At 39.9% G+C, this 25297-nt stretch overlaps 1 protein-coding gene across 3 annotated transcripts in view; it reads right to left on the bottom strand.

Moving 5' to 3' along the window:
• Fam184a (family with sequence similarity 184 member A) overlaps positions 1–25297 on the bottom strand; it is a 116087-nt gene that overhangs the window by 16902 nt on the left and 73888 nt on the right. For all 3 annotated transcript variants that reach the window (XM_027402088.2, XM_035439085.1, XM_035439086.1), the window contains 4 exons: positions 23956–24077; positions 23369–23519; positions 7840–8052; positions 2795–2948 (listed from right to left, as the gene is read on the bottom strand). In XM_027402088.2, coding sequence (XP_027257889.1) covers positions 2795–2948; positions 7840–8052; positions 23369–23519; positions 23956–24077 — 640 coding nt within the window. The remainder of the gene's footprint in view (positions 1–2794; positions 2949–7839; positions 8053–23368; positions 23520–23955; positions 24078–25297) is intronic.

Raw genomic sequence — 25297 nt, 5'->3', positions numbered from 1 at the left:
CAGAGGCATTCTAATGAACATTCTGGCAGGGCCTTTAAAAACTAAATAAATACATAATAACCACATGACCTAGAAAGTTTTCTCTTGGCTTTTATTCCAGACAACCAAAACCTTGTATTTACGCAGACAGCATACACATGAATGTTTGTGTGCACAAATGCAACAGCAAACTGAAGCCCAGATCGCCTTCAATGACTGAAGGACAGACGGGGATATGGTGATGCACCACTATGACTAGGGAGAAAAGGAACAAACTAGAGATGACCACAACTACCAGGGTGATTCCAGAGAATTATAATGAGTGAAAAGGGCAATTTCTACAGAAATATTGTAGATTCTACATATAAAAATGATGGCATTCTCAAACTGCTGATGGTGTAGAAGCAGAGACCAGCCTGAGGTTTGCCAGTAATCCCAGACAGGAAAGACAGTGAAGAAAGTGTGTTTCCCAGGGACCTAAAAGTTCTGCATCCTAACAGTATCCATATCAATACATTAGCTGTGATACTGTAATACACTCTTATAGGATGCTTTCATTGGAAAATGGGAAAAGGCATGAGGGTGGTTTTTTTTTTTTTTTTTTTTTTTGTACCATTTCTTCTTTATATGAAAGGGAAGCTGCATCCATTAAATCTCAAGGATATATAAGACCTGGGCAATATACTGGTATGTTTAGACATACATGGAGTTATAATTAAGGAAGTAAAGGTCATGAATTTAGGAGGAAGCAAAGGACATGGAGGGAACTGGGGGAGTGATGTAACTGTGTAAATGTCTCAAAAATTTTTTAAATTAAATTTTAAAAAAGTAATGCAAATCTACAATTATCTTAAAAAGAAACCCTTTTTAGAGGTTCCCAACATCCTATTTCAACCTGATGGTAGTGAAATCACATCTCAGAGGGCTGAACAGGGATAGATCTAACACTTGGCTCCTTCAACCTTACCTCACACAGCTTTGGAAACTGAATGGCATTCTCTATGGCCAGAATCCTACAAAGGCCACCTCTGGTGTTAGCTCTCAGCTCCATGCAAAGACAGAGCAGCAGCTCATTTTTAATGAAATAGCACAGTATAGCCTCTAGCATACAATTTGATGTTTTGCAAATCTTTGATAATGTTCATCATTGCTGTGACTTTCAAGCTAGGTATCACAACAGCTTCTCAAGAAGAAATGAGAACTGTAACAACATGGCCTAGGACTTCCACACCTGTCCCATGGGTGATGGACAGTACCCATGGTTCCCCTCTGAGTTCCAGATAGTCACTCACACCCTGCTAGTCCTCTTTGTTCCAAGTTCACCTGCAAAGAGCGCTCACTGGATTATGTCAAACACAGGGAAAAAAATAGAGGGAAAAATGAGATGGCAGAAATGAGTTATCTAATAACATCAAAAAACAAAATCATAAATAAAATTTTAAATACATATCTAACATTTTCTTCAAAACTTTACAAAGATCTCACTTTACAAGGATCCATCTCATAGGGAAGAATTCCATACGAAACAGACATCAATAAAAAGGTCTTTTTCCCTTTCTTCCCAGAACAAAATCCTGAAGTGGAAACACAATATTGTAAAGTCCAAGCCATGAGCCATGTGTGGGGGTGTGCATGTGAGTGTGTGAGTGGATATGTGTGTGGTTGCATGTGTGCATGGGTATAAGTACATGTGTGGGTACATGTTTGGGTGCATGTGTGGGGGTGGATGTGGGAATGCATGTGTGGTTGCCTGAATTTGTATGTGTGAGAGTATGTATGTGTGGGGTGGCTGCATAGGTGCATGTGTGGATGCATGTTTGGGTGTATTGGTGTATGTGTGGGAGTGCATGTGTGGGGTGAGTGCATGGGTGCATGTGTGGATGCATGTTTCGGTGCATATGCAAGGGCAGATGTGGGAGTACATGTGTAGATGCTTGTACTGGTGTATGTGTGGGAATGCATGTGTGGATGCTTGCACTGGTGCATGTGTGGGAATGCATGTGTGAATGCTTGCACTGGTGCATGTGTGGGAATGCATGTGTGGATGCCTGCACTGGTGTATGTGTGGGAATGCATGTGTGGATGCTTGCACTGGTGCATGTGTGGGAATGCATGTGTGGATGCTTGCACTGGTGTATGTGTGGGAATGCATGTGTGGATGCTTGCACTGGTGTATGTGTGGGAGTGCATGTGTGGATGCTTGCACTGGTGCATGTGTGGGAGTGCATGTGTGGATGCTTGCACTGGTGTATGTGTGGGAGTGCATGTGTGGATGCTTGCACTGGTGTATGTGTGGGAATGCATGTGTGGATGCTTGCACTGCTGTATTTGTGGGAATGCATGTGTGGATGCTTGCACTGGTGCATGTGTGGGGATGCATGCGTGGATGCTTACACTGGTGCATGTGTGGGAGTGCATGTGTGGATGCTTGCACTAGTGTATGTGTGGGAGTGCATGCGTGGATGCTTGCACTGGTGCATGTGTGGGAGTGCATGCGTGGATGCTTGCATTGGTGTATGTGTGGGAGTGCATGTGTGGATGCATGGGGGCTAGTGGACAGTGACTGGTTTCTCAGATCCCTAAGTGTTCTGCCTCCATTCAGGTCCATGAAGACCGACAAATCCGTTATGAACACTGCTTTCTCAGAGTGCAGAGGAAGCTGACATCATCCCAGTCTACCTTCCTTTCCTCTTTATACAGAAACATCATCTTGATGTTCCAAAATTTAATTATGCAACTAGATGCTTTCTGTTGAGGTTTACAATGGAGGAGTGTACAGATAAGTAGGACAAGATCATAATCCTTCCCACAATACCAAGCATAGCTTTTCCTTCATCCTCTAATTCAAAGCGGAGTGTCTGAAGCTCCTGCTCCATCTCCATGCGGAAGCCCTCCATGGACTCTCGGTGTGCATCTTTCAGTGACTGCAGCTCTGCAGAATGTTTCTGCTGCAGGTGATTCTCCAGAGCCTGGGTGGGAGAAGCAAATTAATTCATTATGCTAGAGCATGAAAAACAAAACAGAAAGTGGCCGGGGAGCCTAGTGTTTAAGAAGACTCGCTGCCTTAGTTCATTCTCATCAAAATCAGATATAAAGTAACTGTAACTGGAAAACAAACTCATTGGTGCAATCAGTAGAAAATAATGAATTATGAAACCAGTTTGGCTCACCAGATTTTGTTGAATTTGGAAATACAGACCTTTAGCTGCAGGTAGTTTCCAAATAAAATCATTTTCTAAAGTTGCTAAGGATACAAATTACTAAAAACTAAGGAAAAGAACCTGTGTGCCTGGAAAGGAGAGGAGGGGGTTATCATTAAGAAAATAACACAAAGCCACTCCTCATTAGGTTTGCATAAGCACAGTGGGGACATTGGGGAAACATCACTCCAATCAAATCTCTTTTAAATATTTATTTTTATTTTATATGCATTGATGTTTTGTGAGCACATGTATATGTGTGAAGGTGTCAGAAGTCCTGGATCTGGAGTTAACAAACTGGTAAACTGCCATGTGGGTGCTGGGAATTGAACTTGGGTCCTCTGGAAGAGCAGCCAGTACTCTAAGCCACTGAGCTATCTCTCTAGTCCCCTCCAATCAAATATTTTACAGCTATTTTCCATAAATTATTTGTGTGAAGAAGCAATTCTCTGAGGGTAAGTGGATAGAAGTGTTTTCGTTGTCCCTGAAAAGTCTCCTCTACACTAACGTGTTGACCACTGGTGGTGTCTTTGGAGGAGCTCTTTGATCACTTAGGAAGCAGACTACCTGGAAGTAGAAAGTCACTACCATCAAGACTTTGGACACTGTGGCTTGCTTCCTGGACTACTGTGATGTACAGAGCTCCCATCACTACTAAATCTGCTGTGCTTCTCCCGACTCCAAACACAGTGCCAAAGGAAATGTTTTCTCCCTTGAGTTCCCCTGTGTTGTGGAGCCCTTCCCTCTGGGCATGGCATGGCCATGGTCTTAAAGTCAGAGCAGCTGTGCTGTCCTGAAGAAGACCCTGAGAGCTGAGTCTGCGAGCATTCTCCCATGGAGGGAGAAGAACTCCCCAGGCCCACAAGATCCCTCCCTGTCTGGTTAAAGGCTGCTGGAGGGAGGATATGGAGCATTTTTCTTTGGTGGTATGTGCCCCTGGAAGTAATCCCAATTAATCTCATTGGTTCATCAAGCTAGACTTGCTGCTTTGGCCTGCTGTAGGTGTCCTACTTGGAGTGAGAGACATTTTTTTGTTCTGTCTGCTCAAGGAAAAGCTAACACAACCTTCTGTCAGGTATTCTGTCACAGTGACATAAAGGCAACTATTTCAGATTACATGTGATAAGCTGCTTCAAAGGTTTTATGGATATAACAGCCTATACATGGTTAAGAGAAAATATGTTACCCAGGTCCTTACAGGTGAAAGATGAACTGACTGTGATAGAATTTTTGTTGCTTTTGTTTTACTGTAATTTCTAAAATGAAGTATTTTAGAGTCCTACAACTAGGGTTACATTTAATAGTTGTGGACTATTCCTTTACCCTGTGTGAAGACATGTCACTGTGATTAGTTTATTAAAGAGCTGAATGGCCAATAGGTAGGCAGGGGGTATAGGTGGGTTTCAGGGTGGAGAGAGAACTCTGGGAAAAAGAAAGCAGAGATGCCAGACATGAGAGGAGGCAGGATGGACAGCACAGTGCAAAGGTAACTGAGTCATATAAAAGGACAAAGATTAAAAGGTATGGGTTAATTTCAGTTATAAAAACTAGTTAGGGCTGGGTGGTGGTGGGGCACACCTTTAATCCCAGCACTTAGGAGGCAGAGGCAGGCAGATCTCTCTGAGTTCGTGGCCAACCTGGTCTATAGAGTGAGTTCCAGGACAGTTAGGACTGTTTCTTGGAAGCTGGTAGGTGGGACAGAAAAAGACTCACTTCTTTAACAGAGAAGTGGTGTTTTAAAGTTTAGTATTTGTTTGCTTATCACTCTCTGAGAAACGCTTTTCAGAAACAAAGCATGAGTGTCTTCCATTATGAGCAAAATGATTGTTTTGTTGCTACAGAACCTACAGCTAGATAGTTGGGTTATTTAATGACAACACAGAAACATTTCATGTTCTGATTCCTTCTGAAGATCAAAGCTAATTGATTTTAAAAATTCAAATGTATAGCATTTCATTACTGATAAGAGGTCATGTGTTACATCAATTCAAAAGTAGCAGCCAACGAGTAGATGAAGTTAGGAACGCTGCCAGGCCTTTCCTGATTCTTGTTTTTGTTTGTTTGTTTTGAGACAAGTTTTCATGTAGCTGAGCCTGCACTCAAACATGCTATGTAGCAAAGGATGACGCTCATCCTCCTGCCTCCACCTCCTGGGTGCAGAGATTATAGGAATGTAGCACCTTGCTCCGTCTATCAGGTCTAATTCTTAACCCAAGAGACCTCCTTGGATTTCTGGACATGATTTATAGACTATAACTTGCCATATAAGTAAGTGTTTCTTTGTTTTTTAAAAGCATAAAATTTTCCTAAATAATTCATTTATTTTTGTATACAAAGAAGATATTTTACTTCTACATGTCAAAGACTCTAAAGTTAACAACGGTCAAGACACAAAACAGGTTGAAAAGCTAAGATCACTGTTGAATTCAACCTTAATTTATTTATACCATTTCTTAAACTAGTGCTTGCACCTGAATGAAAAATTAATAAACAGCCTTTATAGGTAATTATGTATTATGATGAAAATGATAGTATGACTGGGTTCTTCTACAAAGTCTTTGTTATACTGAGGTCATTGGAAGAAGGTGAAAAATACATCGCTAAGAAATGAACTAAACAAAAATGAATCACATTCCAATTGTGACACACTAATGGTTTACAACTGAACAATGGGTGCTGTGGAAATAGCTCAGGCAAGGCACCTGGCTCAAGCATGATGACATAAATGTGGATCCCAAGTATCCACATAAAAAGCCAGGGGTAGCAGCGTGTGTGTGTGTGTGTGTGTGTGTGTGTGTGTGTGTGTGTGTGTGTGTGTGTGTGTGTGTGTGTGTGTGTGTAACTCCAGGATGGGAGGCCATTGAGACAGAGGGATTCTGGGAACTCACTGGCCAGCCAGCCTATCTGAATGTATAAGCTCCAAGTATTGAAAGACTCAATCTAAGGGGAAAAAATGTGTGTGGAGAAATGTAGGAAAACAGCTGACACTGACCCCCACTTCGTGTGCACATGCACACAACTATATGACACATACATACACACACCCCACTCCCTGACAAAATAAAGAAATAGATATCTGGAGATCCCAGCAGAGAATATAATAATATGGGGGCTAGTGAACAAAATTTTTGCTATGCAAACACAAGAACCTCAGTTTGTTTGTTTTCTTTCTGTATTTGTTTATGTGCTTGTATATAAATGTGTGTGATTGCAGATATACAATCTGTGTGTGTGTGTGATGGTTAGAAGACAACTCAGGGTGTTGCTCCTTGCCATCCATCTTGTTTGAGGCAGTTTCTTGCTGTTTTCCACATACAGTAGGCTAGGTGGCCCATGAGCTTCTGGGGTTTCTCCAGTCACCACCTTCCATAAGAACTACCCACCATAAGAATGCTGGGATTATAGATGCAAACTATTGTGCATGACTGTACATGACTTCTGAGGCTCTGAACTCTGATCCTTGTAGGGGCGTGGCAAATGTTTTACCCACTGAGCCCTAGCCCTGGACCTGAGTTCACATCCCTGGCAACCCTGTAAGAAGACAGGCAGGCCAGTGCACATCTGTAATCCTAGCCCTGGGAGATGGAGCAGGAGGATCCCTGGAGCTCATTGGTCAGTTTAGTGATCAGTGAGCTCCAGGCTCAATAAAAGTCCCTGTCTCCTTAAAACCAAACCAAACCAAACAGAAGAGCAGAAAAGGGAGATCCGTGGCATCAACATCTGGTCTCTACATATGCCTGTGCAGATGTACACATACATGTTTGCTCACACACAGAGTAAAAAGACTATGATAATAATTCAATAATATATTCACTTGATTTAAATCCATTTTAAGTTATTGTAGTTATAATTTTTATATAAGTTATAGGATTATATTACAAGGAAATTATATTTTAAAACATTTCAAATTCATTTTACCATGAATATTTCTTTTGTACAAACAGAAAGAATGTAAGGGGAAAATCCAAGAGAGAAAAACAAAATAAAACAAAACAAAAAAAGCAAAGCTATATATCTCGGATCCATTTCTCTTTTTGTAGGCCCAGAGTGAAAACAAATTTAGAATTTGATAGAAGTCTGAGTGTGGTGACACACATTTGTAATCCTAGCACTGAGGAGGCTGGGTCAGGAGGATCAGGAGTTCAAAGTCAGCCCATGTACATAAGTGAGTTCAAGACTAGCGTGGTCACATGAGTCTCAAAAAATCCAATGAAAAACTATTAGGATAATACACTATGACTAGAACAGTAGCTGAATTTATACCACAACTGTTTTAACTGTTAAGGAGCCAAAGATGTGCTCAGCTTGGTGTTACGATAAACAGACAATGTTAGCTCCACTCTCTTTGTCCACTATTATGTAAATCACTGTGTGTGCTTAAGCACGGTGACTGACTCCTACAGGAAGTCATGTTCTGGAGAACAATTCAGTAAAACAATATATAACATTTTAAAGAAAAATGAAAATAGAAGAAAGAGAAAAGGAAGGAAAACTTTGGAATTCTTAACGAATCTCAAGGCTGGTGGTTTCTACTTCATCTTCACACGTCAGGCCCACCCTGTGCTGCATATGGGCCACAAGCCATTACAAAGAGGAATCTAAAGGGTAATTATCATCAAGCTCTTGGACGAGCTTTGAAGGTGTTTCCCAGGAACCTCACCCTTTGTTCCTTTTCCTTCTCTTCTTCCATGGTTTGGAAGGCAAGGACATGTGCTTCCTTGAGGGACTTATGTCTCTGTTGGTGCTGCTCCTCCAGCTCCTCCAGCTCCTGTGTGAGTCGCTGGCGCTCCTGTGTGAATTGAGCTTGCAACTGCTGCAGAGATGTCTGCGACTGGCAGAGCTGCAGCTCCAGGTTCTGCTTGAGCAGGGAGATCTATGCCAGAGAGACACACAACAAGGAGTAAACACAAGGTGTGCTTCACAGACTCCCCATCCAAAGGAAAGGAGCAGCTCAAATAGAGCTGATGGGATAACTGTGGTTAGTTTAAATGTTCCATGATAAAAAAAAAAAAAACCTAACTGAAAAATTCATTCATTATTAGTGGATGTGTATATGGTGTGTGCATGTGTAGGTCACAGGAAAGCAGCATGGAGTCGGTCCTCTCCTTCTACCTTTATGTGGTTTCTGGAAACTGAATTCAAGTGCCAGGCTTGATGGAAGACAGTTTATATGCTGAGCCATCTTACCAGCCCCAAAATCTAATCTGCATAATCACTAGTTTAAGCCTGTTTTCAGGTAGTACCTTGAAAATGGCCTAATTATACTGCTTATAAAATAATACACAATTTGTAGATCACACTTGCTGCCATGTGTTTAACATTTATATAAAACAGGAGGCAATGAATTCGCTCTGAGGAGAAAGCACCAAGGGTTAAATGGCTCCACAGGGAGGCGGCAGTGAGATGGTTAGGGATATGGGTTTGGAATGAAGGTCCTCTTTCTCCACCATCATCTGTATCTACTCTCACCACAGTGTGGGAATTGGTGTCTCCACCCACTGTCGCTTAGAGTACTTCTACAGGGAACAAGCAGTAATCGCTAGCTAAGATTGTCTGAGGGCTGAAGACCTGCTCCTTCAAATGATTTGTCAGCTTGTTATTTATTAATTTATGTGATGTGCATGTGTTTGTATTCATGTATGCCATGTTTGTGAGGGTGCCCAAAGAGGCTGGAAGAGGTGATCACAGTCTATCCCCTCAAGCTAAGGTTATAGGCAGTTGTAAGCTACCAGGCATGGAGGCTGAGCCCCAAACCCAGAAGAGGAGCAAGCTCCCTCTAATCACTCAACCTCCTTAAGTGGAAAATGATTTGTTGTTCCTTTTGTCAACCAAAGACATCAGCCTTAATCTGTCAAGGATCATCTCTGGCTGTTTTAATTAAAATGAAGTCTTTCCTAAGAACAAAAAGCATGCCAGTATAGATAAGTGTGTATTACATACAAATACATACATGGAGCTGGTGAAATGGTTTGATTTTATCTATTTCTATTCTTATCCATGTTATTCTAACCTGAAATGGTGAAGGTTGACCTTACTCTAGAAGAAATCTGAAGAAAAGAGCAACTTAAGAGTCCAGATAAAAAGTTGTAAAAATACACCCTGTAAAAAACTTAAGACACCGTATTCACTCGTATCCACTCATACTTAAGCAAAACTGTCTGGGTCCTCCAAAGCCAACTGAAGAGGGCACCCTACACTGAGCAGGAGCCCTTTTCCTTTATATTGGCAACAACTTTTCTTTGATGTGCTGGTGGCAGTAACAGGCCACTTAACATGTCTCACAAGGAAAGCACAGGAGAAAGAAGACAGCCTGGGGATTCACCAGTAATGCAAAGCAAGATGAGAGGGGAAAACCACTCACTAGCAAACGAGTAAGGCTAAACACAGCAGTGAGCTTGGCTGCAACATGAACTACACGGAAGGGTTTGGGGCCAAGTTACAAAGGCACCAACCAGGATTAGTTAGAAGAGTCAGTGCATGTTGTCAAGGATATAGCCACACCCTGGTGAGAAATGACACAACTGACACAGATGGTGGATATGTACTTCCCAAGGAGCTACTTTAGCTGTTGAAACCTTATCAATTTCTTTTTATACAGTGGTATATCCCAGAGATTTTACAGATGTGGGGGCCAAAGGAGCAACCATGAATCTGACTCCAGGCAACTAAGCTTTTCAATAGTCTCTGAGACAGGGGCTTCCTCTGTAGCCCAGGCTAGCCTGGAACTTATGACAATCCACCTGAGTTCAGAAATTGTGAGTGTGAACACCACACATGGCTAACTTCACGAAAAAGGCACAGTCACCAATAAGGCCACGATGTGGGATAGGATTATAGCTTAGTGCTCACAATTTTATGCAAGGAACATCAGGGTGAAACAAATACTAAGGAAGTAAAAGGAAAGTTGTAAGAGGCCACAGCAGTAAATAGGACTGTGAACAGTGATCTGTAATTGTGGTCAGTCTATGCCCAGCCAGCAGGGTCTTGAGAGACAAAAGGCACCTCTCCACTCTCTTATGGGTTCAGTACCAATCTCAGCAACAGGATGGGCCTCATGGCGACTGCCTTATGTTTCTCTGGAGTTAACTTGTTAGGATACATATGGGAAAGGTGGGGACATTGTGTGTCACATGCATAATTTTAACTGATATTCTCAAAGTTCTTCCATGGCACCTGACAAAGTGAGAACTAAAAATCTACCTAGCATTTTTCTTACCATGCCCTGGCACAGCCTATGTTCATCTAGCAAGAGTATACATGAAGTTTTGCTTTGCCCAAAGGTACCAATGGGGCTGGCGGTGGCCCCAGGTTGCACCCTATAAACCTTCCTAATGCCGTGACCCTTTAATACAGTTGCTCATGTTGTGGTGACCAATAACCATGATATTATTCTCATTGTGACTTTATAACGGTAATTTTGCTACTGTTATGAATTCTAATGTAAACATCTGGTATGCAGGTAGGGGTCTGGACGCACAGGTTAAGAACTGCTGCTTTAAATGCTTCGGTTAGTAAGAAACCACCCACTCACTTGACCTGGCATATGTTTTACTGTTGTGATACCTGCTTTAAATGATTGTTGCCCGCCGTGGTGTTAATTGGACCACAACTGCATTGAATTGTATTAATCTATTTAAAGGTGAAGCTAATGAAGAAATAACATTAAAATAAGAGAATTGCCACAGTAATATAATATACTTTTAAATAATACAGTAATACATAATACTTTTAAAATATAAGCATTTTAAACTTTCTCTAGCTTTAATATTTTATAGTATAATATACTTTACCTTAAAAGAACTCCAAAATATTATTTTCCAACTTAGAATGTATGATTAATATTTGAATCTACACTCTAGACAGTAACAGACTCTATATGTAGGAAAAGACACCATGCAATTTAGTAGTCAAATCCACGTGTTTTTGTTTTCTGAACTTTGGAAGCACACAAACTCCAAAGTCTTTGCACTCATGCTCAGTGCAGCAATGTGAATTGTATGCAGAAGCCGTGTCATGCAATGCAGCACTGCAAGTGAGCGCGTTAGTAGAGCAGCACTAAGTAAATCAGCCTTTGTTTAGCAGGAAAATTGCATACCATTAAAAAGGACAGATCATGAGCAGAGCAGTGAGATATAAACTAATGTTTTCTAGCCACTATTTAAGCATCTGTGCGTAATATATAGTTTATATATACATATTGACATCAACCCGCATTAATTCAAAGTAAAGTAAGGCAGGGTCTGCATTAAATGTTTGGACAACCTTGACGGATAAAGAGCACAGAATATCTAGAAAGATACATTGAACAGTGAATGAGAAATAGCAGTTGCTTTAAATTGTATACTATACTCAAATTAAGTACTGTGTGTATGGTATTAGTGTCGTTGTATGCCATAAACTTTTGGACATTTGATCCCTTTACCTTTTTAAAAGACTTATTTTTATGTGTATGTGTGTTCTGTCTACATGTTATGTTTGTGTACCATGTGATGTAGGGCTGGAGAGGCCAGAGAATTCCCTTGTATCTGGAGTTACAGAAGGTTGTGAGCTGCCATGTGGGTGCTGCAAACTGAACCCAGATCCTCTAGAAGAACAGCCAGGGATCTTAGCTGCTAAGCCATCTGGCCAGCCCTATTTCATTCCATTAAAAAAATACAAGAACCTTTATTGCAAAAAAAAATAAATTCTTACTTTAACAATTCTTACCAATCTATGTAGGTGTGGTGTAATTAAGTAACATGCCCTCTATCTTGCAACAGTTTAAAAAGTTTAAGGGTACTGAAAATGATTGACATCCTCTAACTTCCACTATTGAGCAATACTTTTTTTGAAAGTAAGTTTCTCTCTCTCTCTCTCTCTCTCTCTCTCTCTCTCTCTCTCTCTCTCTCTCTCTCTCTCTCTCTTTTGAGACAGGGTTTCTTTGTGTTAATAGTCCTGGCTGTCCTGGAACTCTCTTTATAGATTAGGCTGGCCTCAAACTCTTGGAGATCTGCCAGCCTCTGATTGCCATGTGCTGGGATTAAAGGCGTGTACCACCACCACACAGAAATTTTACTATCTTTTAGAAAATATGGTATTAAAGATAGAATTTTGTATAAATATCAAAAAGAAAACACATTTATATATATAAATACATATATATATTAATGTAGAAGTTATCTTGCCTCACTGTGGAGCCCTTCACAAAGGCCCTGGGCCTTTACTGTGTGTGTGTGTTGAAGCTGTTCAACAAAAATACTGGAACTAATCTAGTCATTTATTAACTTAGTAGTATTCAAATATATGTAGATTGTATCATTAATTCTAGAAGTAAACAATTCAAATTGAGGTGTGACATGATACCAACACAGACACAATATTACCTACCAACTCTTTTATTTTTGCTTGTTTTTCATGTGATACTGGAGTCTTTTCCTTCTTCAGTCTTATTACAAGAATTAAGGATCACACAAAGTATACAAACAATCTGTCCTCAAGAGACAGCCTGTTGCAAGATAGTAGATGACCCTCAAACTTAGCTGAATATTATAGGAATCTCTCCTGGTGTCTGAGATTCTGGCTTAGCACATTGGATTTGGGCCCAGGCTGACCAACATGTTTGTTTCTAATTACCATAACTGCTGGGCTGGTCTTAGACTTGCAGATGCAGGGATGACACATACAGATTTTTCTGCCCATTCTTTTTTAATGTTCAAAACTGTTATTATTGTAACAGGGTCTCCTATATCTTGGGTGATGTTCTGGAAATCCTGATCTTTCTGCCTCTGCTCTCAAGTGCTAGAATCCAGGCATGCTAATGACCTCCCTTGTGTTTTTAATGGCATTCTACAGCAGTCACTGTCCCTTGCCCTCCAGGCTTTGTTCCATGTCAGTTAACAGAGTTGTCAGACTCTGCTGGGATTAAGTCATGTCACCATCTTAAAGACCAGGGGACCCTCTTTTCCCACTAATACATAACTAGGCAATATCAGCTTAATCGTAAGGTATAAAGTCCAGCACTTTCAAATACTGAAAGCAACACTAAAACCTGCTAATTTTGGCCTTGTGGAGAACAATAAGATTAATCTTTAGTATGTCAATGACTTGCATACATTTTCATGGACAATGGTGGATGGTGCATAGACATCTTAATTCTTTTTTAAGATTACTAATTTGCTATTATTAAAGAATACAGGGAGAAGGGAAAGTGATAAAATTGTATTTCAGTAAAAACATTTAAAAAGAAAAGAATATATTTCAGGTCATGAAATTATGGTCACTCCGAAAAACTTCTGTTTGGCAATTCCAAGACAGTGTTTTTTTTGTTTGTTTGTTTTTGTTTTTTGTTTTTTTTTTTTTGATCCTAAACTAAACTTAGCAATTAAGAGCCACAGTGACACTTCTTATTTTCCTGGAGATACTATAAAATACATTCCCAGTTATCACCTCGGTCTTAAACTAAAACAAACTAGAAAGCATCTATAAGATATATTAGCAATCACTCCATTTCTTTTTAAAGGATGACCTGTAGAGAAGCAAATTCTTGCTAAGAAAGGAACTACTACTTGGGAAGCAGGGCCAATGTATGGTGGGTGAGGAATGCCAGCCTGGCAATTCTGTATGCCAACACTTCATTTTGATTATGGATGATGAGGGTGAAGGTGACCAACGATAATTATGATGTCACATTAGGGGATTAATTCAATGAGGATTTCATTGTGGTAATAACATTTAATTAATAACAAAGTTGTTCCCATCCAGTTACTAATAGACACTTAATGTACTTTTATTTATGATATTGAGTCAATAAAATGGTTTTATTTAATTAGTACCTTTTTAACCACTAAGGGGAATAACTACATCATCACATATATTCTAAGGTACAATGTGATTCATTTAGAAAACAATCATATTTAAGTTATTATTCTATATAATCAACAAATGATGTATAAAAAATCTGGATTGATATTATTAGGCCCAAAAGTGAAATATCAAACAAAATTTTTATTCGAGTCATGAGATTTTATTGTTAACAAGAATATCTTAATGTAGTGTTGTTTATCAAAATTTAGATAAATATATCTTTTCCTTACTTTAAAACACATTAAGAAAATTATGATGATCAGAGTCATTTATTTTCCAACTGCTTTTTATATTGAAAGAAGAATTGACTTTGAAAAGCAAGCAAAAATTTCCTTTCTCAGGTAGTAGAAAATGAAATATTAACGTTTCACAGGGCACATCTAGATTCAAACTTTGCTTTGTCTAGGGAAACACTGGCAGGCTCCATTCTGTTTCTAAGTGCACTGGAGGACAGCTGTGTCCCTGTGTGACACTCCAAGGAGTAGGTGTCCCACAGGATAGCAGCAGAGACAGCACTCAACTGTAATATTCTCATTTTCCACTACCTGAGAAAAGAAAAATCCACCCATATGCCTTTTCCAGTAGGAGTGCGGAGACCTCTCCTGAGATATCCAGGAACTGAGGAACTTATTTAGAGACATCCAACTCTGTAATTTTACCATGAAGGATAAGATAGGAATGGGTTTGATATGAAGATAAATCTCATATTTTTCTTCATGTATAAATCTTTACTGAGTAGGAACATATGGAATATTATTTTGAAGCTTAATTCCTATATGTGTGTCTACACAGAAGAAAAAAACAATACTTTTGCCAATTCTTGGGAAATGGATTTACATTATTTTGTTTTTTGTGTGTTAAAATTAGGACAGTAAAACATAAACCATATTTAAATTTTGTGAACTTTCCCAAACACTTGATTCTTTAAAAGTCTATTGACACTTTTCCAAAAATAAACTTTTAACTCAAAAAATTTTGCATTTATTCCCATTTTATGATAATCAACTAGTTAGTATTTTTCAAGAATATTACCATGCCTTTCAAGGTTAACATTAAATTAATGAATTTTATGCATAAGATGAAAATCTACATTAGTTTCATCATAAAACACTTAATAAGATGGATGGCAGATGTTTGCACATACAATACACAAATGAATGGTTGAAAGTTAGATATTATTAGTACCTATATGCAAAAAAATCTTATTTTGTGCCAAAGTATACTTTTGTATAAGTTAAAGCTTCAAAGCAGTGTTATTATGCAAAATCAAAGGTGCAACATGCCTTGTGCACAAACTGTAAGTGCCACTCACTTACATTGTTGATAGATTTATGCAAAGCCTCACCCAGAGAGTGCCGCTAAAAAAAAAGATCACAGAAGAAAGGGGAACATTCAGAAACCAACTAAGTGAGAAAAAGAAAGATTAAAAACCAAGTGTGAAACATAGAACAGTAATAATAACATGCTCACAAAAAACAGTTCTGAGAAGAAATTTGATTTAAGAAGAATTGATTTAAAATTTAAGACACAGTGTAAATGATCTGCACACAGTCCCTAAAATTATCTGATGCACCTGTGGGCAGTCTACTTACCTATACAGGATGCTTAAGGTTAGAACATGAGACCCGAGTCCAGTATAAAAGATGGTTATGGACAGGAACAGAGTGCTATTGCTGTTCTAAAGTCTTCCAGATAGCTGCAACCTAACTATTCAAGTGTTGCATGCAAATGGCTGTAGGACATAGGTTTCTCCAGGGAGCAAATGAGAACCACAAAACCACCTGGATGTTTTTGTATTTCTGCTGCCTTGAGGTAATCTTGGAAACTGGGACTCTAGGGAAAATTTGAGATGATTTTTATAGCTTTTAAATCCTCTTTTCTAACATGAACTTTATAGACTACTTTGTTGTTTTCTAATGTCAAAAAGTTGACTATGAGGCTAGAGATCTGCCTCAGAGTGTAAGCACACTCGCTACTTTTACAGAGGACCCAGATTCGGTTCCCAAAAACTCACATAGTACTTTACAATCATCTGTAACTCCAATTCCAGGGAATCTGATGCCAACCCTCTTTGGGATTCTGACAGCAGAAGCACACACAAAGTATACATACATACATGCAAAGCAAAATACTCATACACATAAAACAACATTTTTTTTTTTACAAGGTTTACTATGCCTGGAAAACTAAGACATTAGAGAACATGGTTTACTAGAGTTGAATGGGGAAAGATACCACACCTATGGATTTGACACTGGCAATCACTGACAGTTAGTGCTATGTACATTACAAGCCAACCTGGAATCTTAAAAAACCATGGACTGAATGTTTGTGTCCCCAACCCTCAATCTCCTCTGTTGACATCCCAACACTCAAAGGGACAGAAGTAAGAGTAAAACCTTGGGAAAGGATTAGGTCATATGGACAACACTTTCTTTAGTGGGTACTGTCCTTATAAAAATATCCCCAGAGAGCTTCCTGGTAACTTCCACTAGTGAGAGCACAGGCAGATGGTGGCTGCCTACAAACCAAGTAGCTAGCTCCTTGAAGTTGAACTTTCCAGTTTTTACAGCTGTTAGAAATATTTACATTCAAAAGCTAACACCTACTGCATTCCATCACTGTAGCCCAGGCTAAGCCAGGTCTACTGGTACTAAGAAGTGAGGGTGTGGATCTAATCCAGAAACGTAGAAGTTGTTTAGGACGCAGTACTGGGTGGAGGCTGGAGTTTGGGTGCCATGCTAGAAAAGCCTATATTAGTGTGAATGGACCTAGTGCTAGGGCTCAGAAAGAAAAGTGGACAGGTGCAGAGAAGTGCCAATCACTTTAGGGAACATTAAAGGGATGCTGGGGAAATAAAAGGTTGGTAGAAATATGGACAGTAAAAGCCATCCAGATAAAGTCTCAGGTAAAAAAGATCACAATGCTAAAAACTGGAGAAAGGGTTGTCCTTCTCATAAAGAAGCCACACCCTTTGCTGCCACTTGCTTCTGTACTTAGGTCTTACAGAAAATAGAACTTGAGCAAAGAAGTTGGATATTAAGTTGAAGTGCTTTGTAAGCAGTTTTGAGGTCTGGATTGGCTGTCATAGAGAGAGAGAGAGATTGGAGAGATGGCTCAGCACTTAAGAACATGTTTCATTCTTGCAGAGGACCTGCGCTCAGTTCCCAGCACCCACGTGGCTACTCACATCCATCCACAATTCTATTTCAAGGGGGAAGAAGAAACAGAAGGGAAAGAGAGGAAGGAGGAGGAAGGGGTTAGAGGTGGAAGAAGGAGGAGGAAGAGAGAGAGAGAGAGGGAGGGAGGGGGAAAAGGAGGGAGGGAGGGAGGAAGGAAGGAAGAAATAACAGGGAAGGACATCTCTGAACGTGAATCACCTGTCTTTGCTTGAGGGGAGACCCTGCACTTCACTGCTAACAAGCCAGAAGGACTCCTCCTAAAGCTGCTGGTGGGGTTCCAAAGCTTTAGGGCCAGGACTGCTAACCCATTGTCTTCTTGTCTCTGGAAGCTGGGACTTCAGCTACAGTGGCACTAGAAGGCAGAGGAGTAAAGAGGTGAATCCCAAGTCTGTAGATCTCACTGTATCTGCCTTGCAGTTTGGAATCATTCCTTCCTTTCCTATTTCTCACTTTTGGAAAAAGAATGCGTATCTTGTTTTCCCACCCTTTATGTGGGATGCATAAAACTTACTTAGTGCTATGATTTAGATGGTAAGTGGCTCCGTTAAACTCACATGACAAAGACTTGGCCCTTAGGGTGGTGCTCCTGGGAGGTGATGCTCCCGGGAGGTGGTGCACCTGGGAGCTTTTGAGAGATGTACCCTAGCACAGTGGCCTAGCACTGAGCCTTGTATCACTAGAGACAAGACAAGAAGGGAAGCTGGTGGGACACCAACTCCTTCCTCATCTGCTCTGTTTTTCCTGGCCCTGAAGTTTTCTCTATGACGTGCTTTCAACCACTGACATCCTGGCACCACACCAGAGGCCTTACAAGGAATGGGTCTAAGCAACTATGGGCTAAATCTCTGAAATTGCAATTCAAAATAAACTTTACACTTTATCCTTACTTTGGATACTTTGTTACAGTGTGAGAGAGCTAGCTAGTCAGTTCCACAGGTTTGCAGCAGGAGAGCAATTTGATTCAGGATCTATCACAATAAAATCTAACTCCAGTCTGATTTGCATAAGGCTTTAGATTTTGACTTTAGGGTTGATGCTGGAATGAGATGGAATTTTGGGACGATGTTGGGATGTAATGTGTATTTCTGCATGTGGGAACATCATGAATATTGGGGGGCAGGAATGGGGAAATCCTAACCTTCCGTGGAGTAGTATTAGCAATTGGAGCCTTTGGTCTAGCCTTTAGATCAAGAGGATGCTGCCTTGAAAATGGGACCCCAGAAAGAGCTACATTGGTCCTTCAACTATATGAGGATGCAGTGAGAGGAAAGCCAATGAGTGTACCCTGACCAGCCCAAAACTGCAAATACCTTGAACTTTGGACTTCCTGGCCTTTTCAGCTATTGGAAACCAACCTCCATTGTCTATTAAGGATGTGGTCTATGGTCATCTGTTACTGAATACAAGCTAAATTACAAATGCCTGCCTAGGAATACTGTACAAACTAAGAGCTTCTATGTGAAATATTTGTCTAGCATTCTATATAAGATCCATACCAACAAAACTGATGTCGTACATGTAAGGATTCAGGCATTATTCTGGCCTGCCCCATGTCACCTGGCAGAATGCACTCATGCAATACCCTGGACATCCCAGGGTGCCATGATTGCTATGTCACTACCTAGTCTGCAGGAAGGTACAAAGGTTTCTTTAAGAGGCAAACTCCACCCACCTCCCCCCTCTGTCTTTCTGCCATCTCTACGAGGAGGAGGCAGATTCCTACCTGTTCTGTCTCTCTCCTCTCGCTTCCTCTCTGTCACCCTTTCTTTCTCTTTTTCTTCTCTCTCCTCTCTTACTCTTCCCACTCCCCTCCCAGTAAAACTTCCTTTCCATGTAAGTTCTGCCTGATGGCGTGTTTATGCCCCACCACGGGATTGGCCAAGGTCCCACCCTCACACCATCTTATAACACTACATACTCATCATTTTCAAGGGTCTTAAGATTCTTTGTAATTTTTGAGGGGAGTGAGCCATCATCAGTTCACTGAGTGGACTCAGAGGCTTCAGTGTTAAAAGCTTACTAAATATGTAATGTGTTTCAAAAATTCTTTTGTTTTGTTTTGAACTGTGTGACCCAGGGTAGTCTTGAACTCACAGCACTACTTCTATCTCAGAATCTGGAGTGTTGGGCTACAGGTGTGAGCACCACACCTCATGATTTCTACTCTTGAAGAAGGAGTGTAAATCACTTGAGAAAAAGTGAAATCAATCTTTTTTAATACTGCATTAGAAATCTAGGTCATTGTATATAAAAGGCAATCCTCTTAGGAATTGATTCCTGGTTCTTGTTTTTAACAACTTCTCTTTAACATTCTATTTATTTATTTTGTGAGGACAAGGGGGCACAGTGCCACAGCACTCTGGCAGAAGTCAGAGGGCAACTTGCAGGATTCCATTACCTATCTTCTACCATGTGGGTAATAGGATCAAACTCAGGTCCTCAGGTTTGGCATCAGGCACCTTTACCTACTGAGACATCTTGTCAGTCATCATTCTTCTAAACCCTGATTTATTCATTGTTAAAGCAGGGCATGGTTTTACTTCTAGTAATTCGCAAACATTTTGGTAATGTAAATTCTAAAATCCTTGCAGTCTTTTAAGGAGAGAGACTCTGAGTAATGATTAACTATCATAATTGAGCTGACTGGAATGATAGATGCCTTGAGAACAAAATCTACTTCTGGGTGTGTCTATGAAGCATTCTAAAGAGACAACTGAGTTTATAAGGGCTCTGATCTAATCAATAGCTTAATCTGACCATGGGCTGAAGATGCTCACAGAAAAACAGGAGGAAGCAGAACTCTGAGGAATAGTTGGAGAAGTACTCAGAAGTACACTATGCCTTGCTAAGTGTATATTATGCCTCTGCTTTCTTCTCCTTCTCCTCTCTCTGTTTCATGGCTGCTTTATAATCCTGTCATAATAATATTCAAATGCAGCATACTTAAAGTAATGGACCCAGCTGACCTTGAACAAAACCCTCTAACACTGTGGCAAAATGAACCTTTTCTCCTTCAAGGATTTTTTTTTTTTTTTTGGTACTGCATATTTTTTTTTTGTTTGTTTTTTTGGGTTTTTTTTTGGTTCATGTGTGCATGGGTGTGCCCATGCAAACAGAGGTCAGAGGAGAACATCAGGTGTTCAGCTCTGTCATCCCGTGCCCTGCTTGCTTAAAGCGAGGTCTCTCACTGACCCTGAAACTAAGCTGGCAGTCAGCAAGCCCTAGTAATCTTTCGGTCTGCAGTTCTCACATGGCTGTGGTACAGACAAGGACACATGGCCATGTTTGAGGTCTTACATGGGTTCTGGGGATTTGAACTCAGGTCCTCATGCTTGCAGAGCCCTCTCACCCAGAATCATCTTCCTAGACTTCATTTTTTTTTTTAACTAAATTTAAACTCATCGTCCAAAGTAACAGGTTTCATTATGCCATGTTCATATACATGTACAATTCTACTGTGCTCTGATTCACTCTTCCCCCCCCTCCTCCCCCACCCTCCCTCATCCCACCAACTTTTCTTGCTGGTCCCTTTTCTTCCCTGCATTATGCCCCTTCTGCTTTCACTTAATTGTATTCTAGCACCCTCCATTTCTCCTACTTCCTTCTCTCTTTAGACCCCTCCCTCCCTTCTCATGATCCCCTTGCCAGTTTCATCACACATTGAGACACATGTACATACATCCTAAAATCTATGTTCTGCACATGTGAGAAAGTGGCTATTTGTCTTTCTAACTCTGGCTAATTACACGTAACAAGGGATTCCAGTTCTAGTCATTCCATCCACATTATCTGAGATGAATTTAGATCATGCCTCTATTCCATAGGTTTGTGTCTAAGCGATCAGTTTTCTTAATTTCTCAGCTAATATCCTAAATGAAGATAAATAAATGAATCATCAGTTTGGAACCACAATAAAATCTGCCTTAATAGGGAAATAAATGAGCATATGATGATACTTTAGGATTAATAACAGAAAATATGGTCAAGTGTTTTCTTTACAACTTTCTAGATATTATTACAGAATGCAAACCTAGTTGTTTTGTTTGCAAATTCTGATGTACACCATATTCTAGAAATACGTATTGCCCTCTTAGGAATGCCTGAGGCCTGCCAAAATGTTGTCTGGTTTCTATAATTTATAATGAGGCTCTGAAAAGGTTGTGTGTGTGTGTGTGTGTGTGTGTGTGTGTGTGTGTGTGTTCAAATCATCTGAAACCTTTGAAATAACAACTCTCGCCAGAGGTGAGTATCACATTTACTTGCACTGGGCAATGCTGTAACCCTTTAAGCCTGGGCTGCTTAGCACACACCTGTAAGCCTGGAAACTTGGGAGTGTGAGGGAGAAAGAGAACTCGAGCCCAGAGTTCCAGATCAACCTGGGCAACACAGTGAGACCCTAAACCACCATCACCACCATCAGCACCACAACTACCATCACTACCACCACCACTATCATCATCACCACCATCACTACCACGACTTCCATTATCACCACCACCACCACCACCACCACCATCAACAACAACCAAAATATGTTAAAATACAATCATGGAACACAAAGAGGAACAAATGAAATATTAAAAGAAAACCTCTTAGGAATCAGCACTGAAGAAACACAAAGAAAATTAGGAAGAAAAGAAAGGAGTGGGGAGGAGAGAAAGCAAAAAAGGAACAAGGATGCCCTCTGACAACTTAATATAAGAGATACAAGAACAACAAAGACATGGTCAGCAAGAGGGTTCAACAGGTAAAGGTGTCTGTCACCAAATCTGATGGCATGAGTTCAATACCTGGAGTCCCCATGGTGGAAGGAAAGAATTGAATCCTGAAAGTTGTCCTCTGACCTCCACACATGCACAGTGTACATGGGTATATTGCACAAAGAAGTAGCATGCAATAGAAAAGAACAACACTAAATTTAAAGAAAAATGGTGACAGTGGTGAGATTTCCTTATAATACTAACCCAGTACCCCAAATGCCTGTGTTCAATAATTTCTGACTGAAAAATATCAGAAAGACTTGCAGGTGTCCATTTTATTATGTAATTAAACCAACTACATCTTGCTAGGTGCGCAGCATGATAGAAAGATGGGGGAGTCTATTCAAGAAAATCCACCCCATCTTGGTCCCTAAATAAGAATGTAAAAGAAGTATATAGAAGGTCACTACTAAGCTGTGCAAAATATGATACCAACCTCTAGTAAGGGTTTACTTGTTCTTCTTTCAAATGATTTGAAAACACACACACACACACACACACACACACACACACACACACACACACACCTTTTCAGAGTCTCATTATAAATTATTAAATTATAAAAATCAGACACAAATGGGCAGGCCTCAAGCACTCCTAAGAGGGCAATACATGTTTATACATACATAACAACTAGCTTACAGAAAGCCTATTTTGAATTCTATTTTGAAATTCTTCATGATCACAAACAGAATAAAAAGGATTAAGATATCAGCACATTTTTCAGCACTGAATCAGGAGTTGCTTCATGCCCAAGTTCTGCCCTTGCTTGGTGATATACACAGTGAAGTCTATTTAATTACTGGTTTACCAGGATCTGCCTTGCTTGGTGATGCTCATAGTCAAGTCTTTCAGTTACTGGTTTATCAGGACAGTACAAAAAGTCAATAAAGTCTGAGGTTGTGCAAATAAGTGAAAATGTGTACATCTTTTGGAAATAAGACAGATCTAGAAATACCACTTTTCATTTATGCCATACTCTTCCAGTACTTCAGGCACAAACTCACAAGAGGAACAGACAGAAATTGCTCACTTGGGTAAATGTGTTTAGGAAATCAGGACACTGCTAATGAACATCTTCTGTTGCCCAGATGGCATCTTAGGGCTAGATACAAAATGATTTTCCATTTTCAAAAATGAGCTGACCTTCCTATATAAAGTCGATGTGTTCTGCTCAAATATGAAACTAAAAAATTATGAAATTTTCTCAGAATTTAGGATCACGTATGCAACAGATTTATTTAGCACAATGTTTCATATGAATATGTCTGTGTGGTTTTAAACATTCAAAATGTTTAAGTTTGTCCTACAGAAAACAAAATACAGTGAGTTGACATGCAATAGATTGTGTTTATCAACTGGAGAGTGCCAAGGAGATGAACACCCATGAGAACACTAGATCTACCTGGTTTAGAAGGTCTTCCACCTTCTTCTGCCATGAATCCCTGGCGGCGTTTTTCTCTCGCTCTTTCAGCTGCAACAGTTGAGACATTGCAGACTTTTTATCCTCTTCATGTTGAAGCCTTAACTCTTGGCGAAGTTTAGAGCACTCTAGTCTATAATAAAACAGAGGCATTTGCTTTGTAAAGAGAGTCATCTCCCTCCGTAAGCATTCCCTAGTGGTTCACAGATTTTCTAAAAGCTCACTGAGTTCTCAAGTCTGTGAGTCTGTGTCACAAGGCTGACTTTCAGGAAACTGGTAACTAACCAAGACCACTTATCACTCTACTATTGGCACAATAGGCATGAGAACAAATAGTCTTCTAATCAAGTTAGTTCTCTGCTTTTTAAAAAAATATATTCAAGAAAATTACATTTAAAGGGTGAATCTGAACTCAAACAGGAAAAAAAAAAGAACTCTAAATTCTCTACATTTGTCCATGAGAAAAATTAACTTAAAGCACTGCTAGCACATCTTTAATAAGCAGCCTACAACAGGGATACTTCCCACTTGTCTGTACCAGGGAGACCGCACAGCAGAGCCCAGTGTACCTAAGATTTTCAGTCCACTTTATCTCTAGGTCATGAGCCATTCTGCCCACCCTCAGCTTCTCCTCTTCCTTCATGGCAGCAAGTGTTTCTTCATGCTGGTGTCTCTCTTGTTGTAGCTCAGCCTGTGGAACAGAAACACAAGTGAGCATTGGTCAGTCTCCACAAGCCCGAGCACTACTGTCACGAACAGCATGCTTCTATAGACCATGCCAATGTTTACAGTAGCAGCCAATGATAAAGCTAGCTAAGAGAATTATTCAAGATATTTCAACAAAATACATGGAACACATTCTATATTTTAATTGATCTTTCCTTAACCTTTAAAATCCAAACTAGCATTATTTGAACAGTTTAAAGTTAGTTTACTAAAGCTTTCTTTTTTTAATCACAAACATATATCATATAGCCATGTTCCTCAAATTAATTCATATTCATATTTAAAATCAGGCCATTTGTCCAAAGTCTAATTATTATAGCTACATACCATCAATATGATTAAAGGAATTATGAGGAACTTAAGTTGATTGGATATTTTCTTACGTAACTTAAGCCACAGGCCCATGTGCTTAATGCTAAGAAAAAGACATGATTCACAAGAAACCCTTACAGATTAGCATAAATCAAGTGATTCTCTGGACTAGTGGCTAGAGGTGAGCATCTGGACAAAATCCACCAAACAGACCACTGTCAGTGCTGTGGCTGCTCAAGGGTACCAGGCAAAAGGGAGGTGACGAGTATCCTTTGGTCACTCTGATGCATGTTCCTGGATATCTCTCTGACTGACAGCATAGGATAGAGCAGTTTTAAAGGTTGTATTCATATTAATGACAAAAAAGACGTCAGTATCAAAATTCCCACTCAATATGATTCATTTGGCTAACAAAAGGTAAATACTAAAAATTGAATTCAGGTCCCTGTTCTAGAATACTATTTATCCTCTAGGAATCATTTTTGTTCACAATCAGTAGCAGTACACACAATAGAATTTCTTAAACTTTTTCTTATTTAAAGAAATTCTGCATTAAGATTTATTTTTAAATGTGTGTGTGTGTGTGTGTGTGTGTGTGTGTGTGTGTGTGTGTAGGCATGTGCATGTGACTACAGATGGCCTCAGAGGCATCGGTTCCCTCTGAGGCTGGAGTTGTAAGATGACATATGCTAAAGTTAGGAATGGGGCACATACATTAAGGTGAGGTACCACATACACACACACACACACACACACACACACAAAAAAAAAAAAAATCCATGTGCAACTTTCAACTAAATGGATTTATGCATTTAAAATACCTTTTACTTTTGGCAATGTACAAAAATATCTCTTAATATGAATTAGTCATTC

This window comes from Cricetulus griseus, chromosome 2 (genome assembly GCF_003668045.3).
Source record: "Cricetulus griseus strain 17A/GY chromosome 2, alternate assembly CriGri-PICRH-1.0, whole genome shotgun sequence".
In the NCBI taxonomy this organism is placed as follows: Eukaryota; Metazoa; Chordata; class Mammalia; order Rodentia; family Cricetidae; genus Cricetulus; species Cricetulus griseus.
The sequence above is the reverse complement of the archived record's forward strand: the minus strand, read 5'-3'. Positions and strand labels throughout refer to the sequence as shown.